General features: G+C 37.5%; 1 protein-coding gene across 1 annotated transcript; it reads right to left on the bottom strand.

Moving 5' to 3' along the window:
* Positions 1 to 605: 605 nt before the first annotated feature.
* On the bottom strand, positions 606 to 11,920 carry LOC139727953 (basic phospholipase A2 DE-1-like). Its single transcript, XM_071638924.1, has 5 exons — positions 11,866 to 11,920; positions 5,007 to 5,060; positions 3,876 to 4,047; positions 2,001 to 2,134; positions 606 to 862 (listed from the first exon to the last, which is right to left on the bottom strand). Exons 1-5 carry the CDS (start codon positions 11,918 to 11,920, stop codon positions 606 to 608), a joined length of 672 nt encoding a protein of 223 aa, XP_071495025.1.
* Between the last annotated feature and the right edge of the window lie 3,273 nt (positions 11,921 to 15,193).

The following is a 15,193-nucleotide window of genomic DNA, read 5'->3' as shown; positions in this document are numbered from 1 at the left end:
ATCAAGTGTCAATAGAGGACCGCGCCGACAGGTGTGGAAAGTATGATGTAATGGTGTTGAAAAGTATTCACCTGCATGGCTCTTCGTGGTATTGAAATGAAATATTCTAAGGTGAAAAACTTCTGGAAAAAATATTGGTCTTTTTCATGTGTAATCAGGTCGTCACCACGGTATAAGCTCTCATGCGCTTTAATGAGTCATCACGACCATAAAGTTGCGCCAATGAATCAAGATTTTCCCTGTTAATTGGAGGATGCAGAAGAAAGCCCAATCTTTGCCATATCTCATTAATCCCACGATAAATGCCCGTCTTTTGAGAATATCATTATAACTGATAATTTACTCACTGAGGAACATAACGAATCATTATTTCGTTTATTCACTCGTAAGACATGTAAAAAGGATGAGGTGGCGTGTTTAGTAATCTGCTGTATTATTGCTTTTAGTTGTTGTCATGCACAATGTCCGAGGATTGCATAATATTGTATTCCCCTGAAAAGTCCCAGTCAGTGTCGCAGGGAAAGAAACATTGAGGGTGGGGGGGGGGGGGGGGGTTAACACCGTGTCCGCGGCACCACGTTCAAGTTCAGATAATCTGAGCAGTCTCACTGAAATCGAAACGGTTGTGGACCCTCCGTTGGCAATTTGGTTGGGGTTCCGCCTGGCGCTGCCGTTATAGCTGGAGTCGTTGGTGACGCACTGCAGAGTGTGCGGTTCATATTCTTGAACTTGAACTGTTCATTCATCTGGTGTCGGCTGAGGCAGGTAGCAGCTTCAAGGTCACACTTGCACAGCTCCTCGGCACACTCCGTAGCACCCAGGGACGCCGCCCTTTCCCAGCCTGTGTACTTTTGACGAGGTTCTGGCATTGAATAGACGGAATGAATGGAATTGAATGGGACTGATTGAATGAAATTGAATGGGACTGGATTCAATATTTGATTGAATGGAATATTTTGATGTCAGTGATGAAGTTTGTTGTATTTCATTTCTTATCATAAAGAAACACAATGCAAACAAACAAATAAACAAACAAACTGCTATCAGTAAATCTAGATGGGACCTGAATAACAGAAAGGACGCAGATGATATCATTACGAAGGGGCTATGGATGGGAAGTAAAACTCGTACAGACATGCACCAAAAAACAATTTAAAACGAACGTTGCTCATGAATTCACTTTACACAAGTTATCGTCCGTATTTACTGTCATAACTGTATGCTGATCAGCTGGCATAATGTTGATGAATTTACCAAGCCATTTATTTGTCTACTTCTATCTTTTTACCTGATTATAGTCAGAATTTTAAAGTAATTGAATTGATTTCAAAAGTCATTATTCGTACAATAATGCACATAATTATGCATGTATTTAATTTAGAATTTGTATCGCTATCTCGCAAGATAGCAAGAAATTATCATTTGAACTATCATTTATACACAAAATAGTTATGTGTGTCATAGTAATCTGTTTTGATTTAATCAATACAGATATCGTATTTAATGAACACATTGCCCATAATAACCGATAATAACTGCTCATTCGATATCAAGCTCCTATCCACTTTAATGGGATGCAAGTAAAGGTTGGAAAAATGTTAACTCCTGAGTCACGGTGACCAGCAGTTTGTTATCCATATCATAATTACTCGGTCATAATCGTTATTATACCATAATATTCCACCTGAAAAAAAAATAAACCAGCTAAAAGTAGAGCCTAGGTCGATCACACTGTTTGCAATGCAAGGTCAGTACATGTATTATGATGAAGAAGAATGCTTGCGATATTTCGGGCAACCTGAAGAATGTTTGTCTTTAATGTTTATGTCCAGCCGATATTTAGAAAAATTTAACACGAGGTAAGTGTCATCATGACAAAAAAAAGAAGAAGGAATGTTTGTATATTCATCCTCTGCCGATATTCAGGGAAATCGCCGCATTCAAAATGGACCCATAGACGATTCAAAGGAATACAAAAGGAAATGCAGAGATATACTTACTGCATGTTATCTTGGCGACCTTGTTTTTACTGCACCCCTTTATTTTCGCTGCATAGGGAAGAAAGATGGACCCCTTAGGACACACCCTCGTCGCCTGGAGATTGTCTAAACACATATCGTGTGCTTGGCAACACCTGCAAAATCCGAAAATACAAGAAATCAAAACGATAAAGAGAAGGTCACTCAGCTGCATTGAAAACGTCGCCACACTATTTTGGGAATATTATTATATGGAACGTATTCAACGGGCATTTTGTCCTTCAATATTTTCTAAACGGTTGAATAGATTTCAAAGAATAATGTGTTTAGAAATATCTACAGATTCATCAGTTTTCCATAGTATTTGAATGGGATCATCTTATTCTCTCAAGGTAAGCACATTTCTTTCTTATTTTCAGTCTCTCACTCTGTTTTCCTCCCGATCAAAATGAAAAACAAACAAACAAACAAACAAATAACTGTCCCATAATTTCTATATACTTCATTCATTCGACAGGTAGTGAGAGTTTTCTGGAGCAGCCATATCAAGTTAATGCTGAAGACTCATATCGCAGTAAATTTATTATGTGCATGTTCAACACTCGTCACAACAAGATACTAGAGCATCGACGTGACTGATTGTAACATGACAATTTGCTTTAAAAAAAAACATTTATCCCCTTGCAATGTATCACATGATAATCAAGAGCGGAGTAATACTTTTCTGCTTAAAAACCTTAGGAAACAGGAAAAAACAGATCATCATCGAGAATAGCATGTGTCATCCTGAAATGAAAATGGAAGACGACACGAATATGAATTTCGTATACTTGAACAGGAAGACAATAAACTGAGGTGGTAGTGCGCGAAAGGTAAAAGTTCAGTAAAAGGATAAGTGTATGTCGACCGAAAGAAGAGAAATCTGCTTAATTTTGCATGCGGTTTACAAGAAAAAAATGTCATATCACTGCGGCGTCTTCGGATCTTTCATTCGGACGAAGGATCACGATTAACTGCATGGATATGGCCGTTGGGGGCACTATTATGACTTCGTTTCCAGTGCAAGTTTATTCCAAGAGGGAAAATGATTATCAGATTAAGGCCAACGTCTGTGTGGTGGAACTGTATTTCTGGTCATTATTCTTCAAAACTCATAGCCGAAAAAATAAGCATAAGAAGCATATAACAGGGTTGTTGCACAAAATTCATACGAAGATCCAGAATTTGTTATTGGTGATTAAAGTGATGAAAATGAACGCGGATATTTCAGGGGACAGAGAAGTGAGCAGATGCTAAACTCCTGATTCTAATCCGATTGAATTCCTCAGTTATGCACCACGAATGCTGTAGAATGTAACTGTTTTGGGATGAGGAGGTACGGACTGACGACAAACCTACATGTATACAATGGCCTAATCATACTACAGCGACTTCGACCATCTTGGAAAAGTTATTTTCTGAGCGCCCTCTTCCGTTGAAAAAAAAATAGGTGTACAATAATTTGCGCCCCCCCCCCCAACATGAACTGTTGATCGAAAGTTCTCTTCTTTCCCATTATTTGATATATTTATATCACAGTGATCATAATGATAACTCAAGAAATGATAATATATGATAAACATAACAATGATAGTAATGATAACTGTAATGGTAGTATCATTATTATGACAATGATAATGACAGAAGACAGGGGAGAAAATTGGTTGGCGGAAATAATACCTTTCATTTCCCTTAATTTCATTGTTCATATCCAAAATGATGCAAAACTATTGCAAAATAACAATGATGTTTTGTAGAAAATGGTGTGTTAAAAGACATGAAGCAAATACTTAACACAAAGAAAGGAAAACCCAAAAATTACGTGTTAACACAGCCAGGATATCATGACATTCCTACCTGTCCGTTTCGTCCACAGGGGTGCCTTTGCCGTTCAGGAACCCGCAGAAGCAGCCGTAACCCTGGTACTGAAGAGGATTGGTCTTGGTTGTGCACTTGATCATTGCAGCGAACTGGAGAAATAAATCGCTAGGTGGCATGGCGCCCCCATCCGACAAAGACGCGGGAGGCACTGGTGTGATATACACGGAAATAAACTTGAATGAACGATGCAACTGCGCAAGTCTTTTTTTTTAACGAAGATTCAACTGAAATATTTACATTTATTATTGTTTCCTTTATTATTGTTACCACTGTTTTGAATTAACATCGTTACGTAGACACATTTTTTTTTCATTATCATATTTTACGTTTGTTATTATTTTCAAGCTATGTTTCATAGCTGCCATCTGCATTCTCTACTAACAGCTGTAATACTTTCCTATTGATTATTATTCTTCCGTTGTAAACACAAATCAAGTCTTGTATTTGTCTATTTCATACTTAAGTTAATTGCTGATTTTCATTTACGCATTAACAGGCTTTGTCGCATTAATTTGTCCTTCCCAGGTTGTTCATTTATTATGTTGGGTACCCATATCGTCTTATTCCAGTTAGGCTCATATCATCACGATTTGCAACATTTTTATTACAACAACAACAACATCTACTTCTGCCAATAGGCCTACTGCCTAAATCCTCAACCAAATGTGACTAAAGAATACAATACGCTTTGAAAGGGATATTTCTGCAATTTCAGGGGGCATTTCATCAAGCATTTGGTCAGTTTTTTTTTTTCTGTGACAAACTTGCTCTCAGCCAATCAGATGCAAGGATTTCAGAAGCTTACCAAATGTTGTCAGTAAAATATCTGACAAAACGCTTGATTAATGCAACTCAGGGGTCATAAACCGGTGACTATGGTAAGCGGAGATGCATGATGATTCCTCACAATTATGTTCATTAGTTTTGGGAACAATAATGCCAGGAGTTGATTGAAATAACCAAAGACAGCTTCCACGAACATGAATAATTGTCTTTGTTTGACGCAGTCTTAATGCGCAACAGTCTATAATGGTAGATCCCTGCACAAAGTATGTTACTAATGGATAAAATAATAAATGAATAGATTTTCGTTGATCATCAACTTACTGTTGGCCTGTCCTTGTCTGGAAAACACAGCTATGGGTACCACCACCACCATCACTGGATATTGAAGAGTTAGAAGAGAACAAATGTCATTCTTCATATAAATGAAGGTAGAAAGGAAGGAAAGAAGGAAGGAATAAAGGGAAAAATTATGAACATATATATATAACATGTATATAAATGAAAGAGTGAGTGGGTGACCGAATAAATGAGTGGGTGGCTGGAATGGCTGAATGGATGGAGGGATGGATGGATGAATGAATGAATGAGCGTATGAACGACCGACAGAAGGAATGAACGAATGAACAAATATGAATGACATAGATAAGTAAAATTAATGACGAATAAATGTAGAGATGAATAGATTAATAAACGAATGGAGCACTTATCAAATTGATGAAAGCATGACGTACGAATAGATGGATGGACGGATGAATGTGGTTGCATTAGTGAATGGATATGTAAGTGATTGAATAATTGAAAAGCTGGGAGTGACTAGATGAATGCATGATGTGAATAGATACAGTTATCGAATCGGTAAATTGATAAATTAGCTATCATGTTTTCATAAATAAATGAACTCACTATCAAAGCTGTCGAAATCAAGATAAACAAACTCATACACTCAGTATACACATACACTGCGCATAACGGAATATCTGTATCAATATACTGTGCATAAATACATGCTTTGGAAAAGCACTATAACACAGGGGCGGATCCAGGAATTCTGTAAAGGGTGGTTGGGACGCAAACAATATTTCTGGTGTTACTCTCATTTTTCATCTCTTTTTCCTAAATATTTCTTTTGTTTTAACAACAGATAACGAGGGGGCGAGCGCACGGTGCGCCCCCTCTGGATCCGCCACTGCTAACAACAAGGGATAATATGATATCGAATGAAAAACAGATATCACGGAAGACGAGGAACTTGCTGCATGTTATACAGTCCTTTGAATAATCAGTGAGGCGATGCTCAAAGTAAAGAATTTACCAGTTCAGTTTCTGATGAGCGTTCCATAGAGGAATTCAGAGATGAAATCGGTTAGACAAAAGGGAAAGGCCAAAAATAAACAAAGAGAAGATACTGTGTTTGAGGAGACATCATCAACCGTATAATATTGGCAATCATCAGTTACTTGATTACTGATAAATAAAGTTATGTTGATATCAACTCAGTTTACTGTATACACCCATTAAAGAATTTAAATACAAATATTTCAAATGGGGACACACTAGATTTCTCCTGAAAATCTGCACAAATTTCAAATAGATCGTTTTCAGATAAGATCCAAATTTAGTTCAACACATGAAAAAGAATCCATTTAGTATTCAATCCGATAGTAAATAGAAACCTCGTTAGTCCCTATCTGAGCTGATTTCTATTCTAAATTGATTTGCTTCGTTTTAAGTGTTACAGACTTGTGGTTTTTTTTTATTTGCTTCGTTTTAAGTGTTACAGACTTGTGTTTTGTTTTTGTTTTTATAATGTGACAATTCAAGTTCACCTTGACTTACGTATTCAAGTTCACCTTGACTTACGTCGTCATTTTCTACCTATATAGCAAGGGGTAATAATTATAATGAATACAAATTCCAAATAAAAAGAGAAAGAGAGAATAAAAAAAAATCAATAACTGGGAGGGGTAGGAAGGTCGAACACCCCTGCCCCACACCCACCCACACCCACTGGTTAGCATGGTACGATTTGACAATTACCACTTCTGTTTGATCACGCAACAATGAAATAATTCAGTTTGTTTTGTGTTTTGCAACCTCAATAGATAACCAGTTTATCGTTTCGCGTTTTTAATTAGAAAGTTTTCCAAATATTCCACCCAAATTGTACGCCAGATCGTTAAATTGAGGGTATCGCCAATAGACCGATTCAAGCGACTGTTCATGGAAGTGCGCCCTCTTAGGGCGACGCCATAACTGGGGGCCAAACAGGCTGGGTCGGCAAGCGCCGTGCGTGCATGGCAAGGGTGCCAGCGGCAGCCAGTGCTTTTACCGCCCGGCGCCAGCCGGCCAGCTAGCTATCTCTGGCGCTGGCAGCGATCGATGCATCTGGATTTGTGACTACTAGAGTCTTAGATATTTTTTTTTTTTTTTTGCTAGCTAATTAAGAATGAATAAAATCAAACAACTTATACCGACTATATGAGCGAATGGGTAGATGACTGACATATGGCTGTAGCCAAAACTTGAATTTCAAGGTCAATATCGGTACGATCAGTGAATGTTTGTAGACTCTATTTCTTTGGCGATGACTTGGGTACTCGCGTGTAAGCCCTGTATATTCACATTTGTGTAAGACTTGCAATAGAATAAAAACCGCTTGGGAAAATTATTGCTAGGCGCAAGCAGACGTCTTGCTAATAAGCCTAGGCTGTTGACAAGTTAACTGATATAATTAAATACAAATAATGAAAAAGAATCTTGAGCTAGATATGGCGCAATAAATTGCAAGCTATCAGTTAACTTAACCTTTTTAGGGCAGGCTTTTGCCTTTACTCGGGAGTGTCGGGCCAGCAGGGGAGAATCTGTCTAACGTTAGATCTTGTCTAGAAATCTAGGCAAGAGTCCAGACTAGATCTAGACATATTGACTTCTAGAACCCTACATCCTATATCATTTTCGGTTGCCAATAACTTCAGGCAAGCCTAAGTGAGTAAACCAAACGGAATATAAATCTAACGTTAGGCGTTTCTAGGCCGTATCATGCCTAAACTTAAGTTACGACTACGTCTCCTGATGTCTACAACCAAAACTTCTACTGTTTTAGGTCTAAATAACCTTGCATAACATCACGCAAACGCCTAATATTGTAATCTACAAAAGTGATTTTTAAATCCTACTTTCTTAGTATGATTATGAAACGGATGTTTGCCACCATCCATGGTTTAATAATTATTCCTAAGTATCACTTTATCAAAAGTCAAATTCAGAGTTCCAGGCCAAAATTGAATAGGCCTATGGTCAATTCAGTGCAGAACATTGAAGAAGTGAAAACAATATAAGAATTTAACGCATCTTGAAACATTTATTTAGCTGTAGTGTAGGCTGTAAAACGTTTGTCGTAATAATAAAGTCTAGCCAGGAAAAGTATTCTAACTTTGTAGGACACCAAGGATAAAAAAAGAAAAAAAAATCAATGAATTATCAAATTCTTTGATCTAAACTTGTCTTCTAAGATGAACAACATATTTTACGAATATGCAGTGATAACCTAATTAAATAGAGAATCTAGTAGACATAGCTTGTTTCAAAATCTGTGCATTTTTATACCGTTGAATTTCACTTAATTGTTTTTAATTTTGCCTTAATTTAGCATGCGTCAGCGGTGTCTGAATTTCACACACTGCCGTGCAGCTTAAAAAATCCATTTCCATTTTTTCTGTTATTTGTGCACCCAACAACTGCACAATGTGTTTTTTTTTTTCCTTCCTTTGAAGCTTTCATTGTAGATCACTATGTCTGAATCACTCAATTTGTCCAAAAGAAAAGCATTAAAAGCCGCTGAATGACTTTTCCACACAGTGAGTAAACAATCACAATATTAGCGCGGCGCCAGCGGGCGCCGGCCGCGGCGCAGCGGCCGCGCCCGGCTAACTATGCGCGATGGGTACGCTAGGCTGCTGAGCTGCAATGCAACTCGCTGGGTAGCTAGCTCGCTGGAAGCCCCCTTTGGCCCCCAGTTATGGCGACCGTTATAGCGCCGCTAGCGGCGGTAGGTGAATAGGTCATCAAAATTGAATCGGTCTATACGTCTGTGCCGGGCGCAGAGCAGCGTTTTAGATGCATTATGGGATAGCTCATGGGACAAACTTGCCCCGGTTTTGGCTGCCCATGCACTTACATCACGCTCTGTCTTTATAAAGAGGTATTTTTTGTTGAAGATTTCTTCACTTTCCATCATGTGACCGGCACACTGAAGCCTTTTTGCAGTAGTGAACCATGACTCTAGTGACCGCAAATCAGTAAAGCTTAGACACTTTCAACTCTTTTAAGTTGAATTATAGCCAAGAAAACAGTGCTAACAACGGAAAGCAGACAAAGAACTCCATTGAATCGTATGGGAACTGCAATTTACATCAAACAAACTTTGAATTCCTCTTAAAATGGTATGCTCTGTACTATATTACAAGTGTTTTCTTGGTATCTCGCAAAAAGTTAAAAGCCCAGTTCTCATCTCCATCAATACTGTACCACTGGCCTTTAAAGGGGATGGCTAGTAACTGATCAGTGGGAATAAGTGGCAATGCTGGGGGATGATTGTTCCAATCCTTGTGGGATTCATTTAAGAGTACATTATACATGTATATGTATTGTTGTGTGAAAATTATTTGCTTCTGAATGGTCCCATATTCAAGTAATGTGCAGTTTAATTTTCCAGGTTAGCATGCCTGTACAGTAACGGGGCGATCGTTAACAGCCAGTTAACGATCATCCCTCAGCATTCCCACTTATTCCCACTGATCAGTAACTAGCCATCCCCTTTAATTGTTATCATACGCTCCTGGAACAAGTGCCGCAGAGTCCGTCTTAGGTGCGTGTAATGCGAAGAGTGCATTTTCTCATTGTTATATAATATGCTATGCTGAAACAATTCATTGTCATATGACTCAGCTCATAATTACTACATCCTGTCTAAACAGCTGCAAAGAGGCTCAACCATTGGATGCCTTCAGTCGATGCCAAAGCTTACGATGAAATACACGTTAAGATAATCGTGCATTCTTCTGCTGACATTTGAAGTTGATATTTTCTGACGTGATTTTGTACCTCGGTAACGTTACTCAGTTACATTTCGTACGAGTAATTGTGGATTATCCCCCCCCCCCCCAAAAAAAGGGCAAAACATAATACTTAACACCCCCCCCCCCAGGGAAAAAAAAAAAACGGCTGACTAATCCATGAGTACATGAAACACTTACAGTTGCTGATCTAAAGAAAATCAAAGAAGAGTTTGTGAGCGTTTTTTTTTTCTGGATTTAGACCCCTTTGGCATCATATCACCATTAGGCCGAGGTCACACAAAAATATCTACAATGACGAAAGCAGTTGAGCAACGTGATTTTAATACGTCATTAGGGATGCCCTATAGTATAACTATCTAGATTAGTCTAAAGTTCCACAAAAAATATACTTGCATATCAATATATTTATATGCCAATACAAATATATCCTTATTTAATATAGAGGAAGAGGGGAGGAAGAGAAATTAGATATACACTGCATAATCAATTTCGGACTCTTACAGTAATTTTATTCATCAATGTAGGCATGTTTGTACCTATTGTAAGTAACGCTTGATTTTCGTAGGATGGGAGAGTCTTGTAATGAAATTGCCATTCTTGACTAGCCCAAAACTTGAAGAACGTGTTCTATTCCGTCGTTTTAAGTGAAATGTAAAGTAAGTTGAATTAGCGGCTGAGTATACACGATACAATAATATCTATGTATATAGCCCCGACTGATCCTGATAGGTGCGTGGAGACACACATACACACAAAATATAAACACATATATTACTCAAGCACACATCTAGTTTAATGTTTTCAATTCACTTAATAACTTGGATGTTTGCATACCATATGATCCGATCCGATCCGATCCGATCCGATGATTATGTAATTGTTTATTACTTGATATGTTTCTTCTTTATTTGTTTCTTCTATTTTGTTAATTGTAAAGCGGTAAAAAAACATTTCGTGTTAATTAAAAGCGCTACACAAATTTATAATATGTAGGTAATGCAAAATGAAGGACTGGTTGTTAATATCTCAAAGATTTGCTGTTGTTGGCTGCACCGTTCTTTACAGGGATAAACTTTTGTGAACTTTCTGTTAAATGACTCGAGAAGAGTCTGATGCTTTCTTCTTTTTGTATCCACTTTCGTATCTCGGGATTATATATTGAAATATATCTCGCATTTGTCGTGTGAATTTCGAAACATGGTGATTAACCAGGCTCTGAAACGAAAGACAGTTGATACGGTAGATTTAGATAGACATTATCGGTCAAGCCTAAGGGGTATAATGGGGATACTTTTATTGCTCGTGTTAAAAGAAGTAGATAGAGACTGTAATTCAATAACGATGTCAAGCATTATTATCAAAATCATGTGATCTCCCATCGAAGTTAAGAAAGAATCATGAAAGTCAGGTCTTGCTATCATCATCGTTGTCAATAAATGCTGATTGTGTGTATCTTATTTTAATGTGGAGATTAATTAGATGTTGATTCTAGTCGCAGGTTTCGCTATGACAATCTGAAGGCGGGGGAGGGGAAAAAAGAAAGAAAGAAAAGCAACTCTAGATATAGAAAGGTATATCATCCTTACTCTTGATGATAAAATGATATAATAATGTATATTTATATGTATGTTTATATACGTATATCAATTATGTTTATTGCATTTTTTTCCTGCTTGACTTCAAATCACACTGACACAGTCCACAATATATTTTCGCTTTTATGCGATTAATATCATATATATATATATATATATATATATATATATACATAATATTTCAAAACCTCGGATCAGAAAATCACTTAGTCTACATGAAACACTCTAAAAGATGAGAAGGTAAATCAGCTCATTAAATGTTGTCACTCCTGCAACCTTTGGACGTTAAATTTAACACCGAAAATGTTGGATTTACCATTTCTGAAGTAGTAGTTCAACATTTTTAGTGTATCAAATTTAACATTTTGAGTGTTAGAATTAACATTTAACAAGAGGTTGGAAGAGTGACAATGTTGAAAATGTCGATTTGCAATATCAAGGAGGGAAAAAACCTGTTTCGGTTGCCAAGTTATAAATTGTTATTTGAACAAATTTAAGTCGACTTACCCACGGCCACGGATACGAGTACAGCAAACACGGTCCATTTTCTGTCCCAAGCCATTTCAGTGTTGTAGTTGTTGTTGTTGCACAGAATATTCTCAATATGTTGGAAAACTTTTAGAAATGTACAAGAGTATACTCCTCCTTAAGTTCTTGAGATGCGAATGATCAACCAATACAGTACTGTCGTCAGAGTAACTATCCGTGAAAGCTGAGTTGCAAACTTCTAATTATATAGCATTAACCCCGCTCGTAACTCGAAGTCCTTGCTTAATCACAAGACTTTCCTGTTGGGGAGGGGGTGGGGGGAATTAGACAGCGACAAGCTGCATTTATTTCATGCAGAAAACGCATAACTACTCATGATGAAATCACCCGTTAGCGGCCCTCCGTTGCTAGGCAACATGACCACTTTTCACACGCAAACGTTGAAGTAAACTTTTCATTGGTGACTCGGCTGCTTACGCACCGGATTTACCGGTGAGCAGTCCGAGGGACAAGGGAAAAGACTGCTATAAATATCAGTAGTCTTTCTTAAGTCTGCTTCACTATCAGTCTCATTTCAGAGCCTTCTAGGCCCACGAATTAAAATAAGACATTCGCAAACCCAAAATATTAAATGACGATTTGGTCCAATATCATTTCGCAATATCAGAAATGCATGTATTGAGCATTGAGCAAAAAAGAAAGAAAGAAAATCAATAAAGAATCAATTTATAAATCAAGTCGAAATCTGCGAATGTTAAGGGATAAAGCTACAGTATCCTCTCGAACAATATCATTAGTCTTATTACTATCAAAACTGACGTTAAGTTAATCCAGTCATATTCATCTTCCGAAGTTGTTACATTTCGTAAAAATTCCACTTCTTTTATGGCCTAGCTCCTTTGGAAAAAAAAAAGTTTTAAGTTTTGAAGTTTTGAAAGTGTTTTATCAACTCGATTAGGATTTCCAATACATCTTTGAGAAATAACGCTAACATTCCAAGCATCTAAAATTTCAAGGTGACACTTCCCCTGTTTTCTCAGTTTTCTCTTCTCACATCTAAACCTCATTAGGTGTACAAACCAGAACCGTACAAGAAACCAAACCGAATTAACCTCTGGTTCGTCTGAAACGAGACTATCTCATCGAGCTCCATTGATAGACTCTGCTCGGCAAAGCCCCAGTGTATGATGTCACCGATGGCTTGCCGTTCTTGTCAAACTCAGTCCGTGTATAAATGAACACCTGTCAATACTCAAGGTAAGGAATCACTCAGACTCTGCTAGAGTCAGCGCGTGGGTGGGGACCCCCTTCCCTTTCCATTGAAAATTGAATAAGAGATAATTAAATAACATTCACTGCGTGTCGCCAATCAGTTGATGTCATACGTTTCTACGTCTGATACCGGACATAACTAATTCTAACTCTAGAATCGAGTAAAGGAGTCTACACCCATGCACTTACAGGGGACCCTCCTTCCTGTGTTTTGCCTTATATCGAATTTGGTGGCACGTGCAAAGCGACATTACTGTGTACACACATACACACATACATGTACTAGTACATACACACACACACACACACACACACACACACACACACACACACACACACATACACAAACACACATACACCCCCACGCACATTCATTTCGTATCTATCTATTCATTTTTTGAATACACACAAAGGTGCACATATTTAAAGGCCGATGGAGTAGACCCTATATATTCCAAATCATACTTTTCAGTATCAAGCTTCGACCTCGCGAGTATAAGATACATATAGATAATTACTTAGGATATCCTAACACTACAGTATTTCTGTAAAACTATTTGTTTATATATAAATATACATATATATATATATATATATATATATATACATATATATATATATATATATATATATATATATATATATATATACATATATATGGTGTCTTGTTTCTATTTCGTGCGCTTTCCTCGCCAGGATAAAGCGTTTTCGGTCTAATGCCATTTTAGGTTTTTATCACATATCTAATTTATGGCTAGAAAGGTGGAGAACTCTGGAAGGAGATATACAATGGAAAAGACACTTGCAAATGAAAGTCATGAGACAAAAAAACAAGCAAAGAAAGAACAACAATTCGATTAAAACAATAATTAAACCAGACCTTTTTTTTTTCTCCAAATCAGATAAGATTTGGAAAGTGAACACGACAGACGACAAGATAAACAACAAGACGAGCTCAGACAAATGTATGGAGAATAAAAGGAATGTAATTCATATAAGTATTTTATACAAACAAATTCGCGATACATTATGAAAGCTGGTTGATAGTGAACACTTTGGGCAGATAAAACACGCAGCATAAACAAGGACATAATTAATTTCTCAAATTCATACAATTTAAGCAAGCTCGCCCTTCCACCGGTACCTTATACTGGCCAAGTGATTCATAATGAACTAACCGAGGTACTCAAAACAGGGGCGGATCCAGGAATTCCGTAAAGGGGAGGTGCGTTTGCAAAATTAAAGGGGGGGGGGGCACGGACCCCCCCCCCCGCCCCATTTTTTCTTTGTATTTTTCTTGTTTAACCAAAAGTAAAGAGGGGACGCGCGCCCGGTGCGCCTCCTCTAGATCCGCCACTGCAAAAGTAGCAGACATCTCTTCTGTGGAATAAATCCTGTGAGAATTTAGATTCCCTCTTTAAAACAGAGCAATGATAAATCTAAGGTTTCTTAAATCTTCTGATGACTTCCTTGTTCATTAGGTTTGCACGCTTAAGATGTTCACATGCTATATTATTATGATTCCTCTCTTTCTGAACGCTTGTTAAAATTTGTTTTCCTGCTAGAACATGAAATCGTTTAAATTCTATTCAAAATATGTAAAAGCTACTTTAAAATCACAGAAGCATCTAATGTTAGTTCAATGTTGAAATATACCGCAAAAGTGCGAAAAGTAACTATTATACGTTTGTTTAGAACTCGCGTTCTCTGTACGTGCCAGAATAAATACATGTGCGTATTCGTAGCTACTGTCTTCTTACAATAAAGTAACACGTCACATAAAACAAACAAACAAACAAACAGGAGGGATGGAAAGACATGGGTTACAAAGGTCATCTCACTCAGCGCTTTTACCACTCAACACTTTCATTATATATAGGCCTTTATACATTTCCAGGCGCAGCTTACACATGTTGGCATTGTTTGTGTACTATTGGTACATCACAGATGAAAATGAAAATAAAAGAGAAAGAAAATCGTCGTTGATTATGCATTTCGCGTCACAGAGATCTTTGTAATGCAATACCGATAGGACGGAATTTACTTGTAATAATTTACGTACCGTGTGATATTA

The sequence above is a fragment of the Diadema antillarum genome, unplaced genomic scaffold (assembly GCF_040938485.1).
Source record: "Diadema antillarum isolate AM-2024a unplaced genomic scaffold, OU_Dant_1.0 seq00000160_RagTag, whole genome shotgun sequence".
NCBI classification, from domain to species: Eukaryota; Metazoa; Echinodermata; class Echinoidea; order Diadematoida; family Diadematidae; genus Diadema; species Diadema antillarum.
This window is presented reverse-complemented; position numbering and strand designations above follow the sequence as displayed.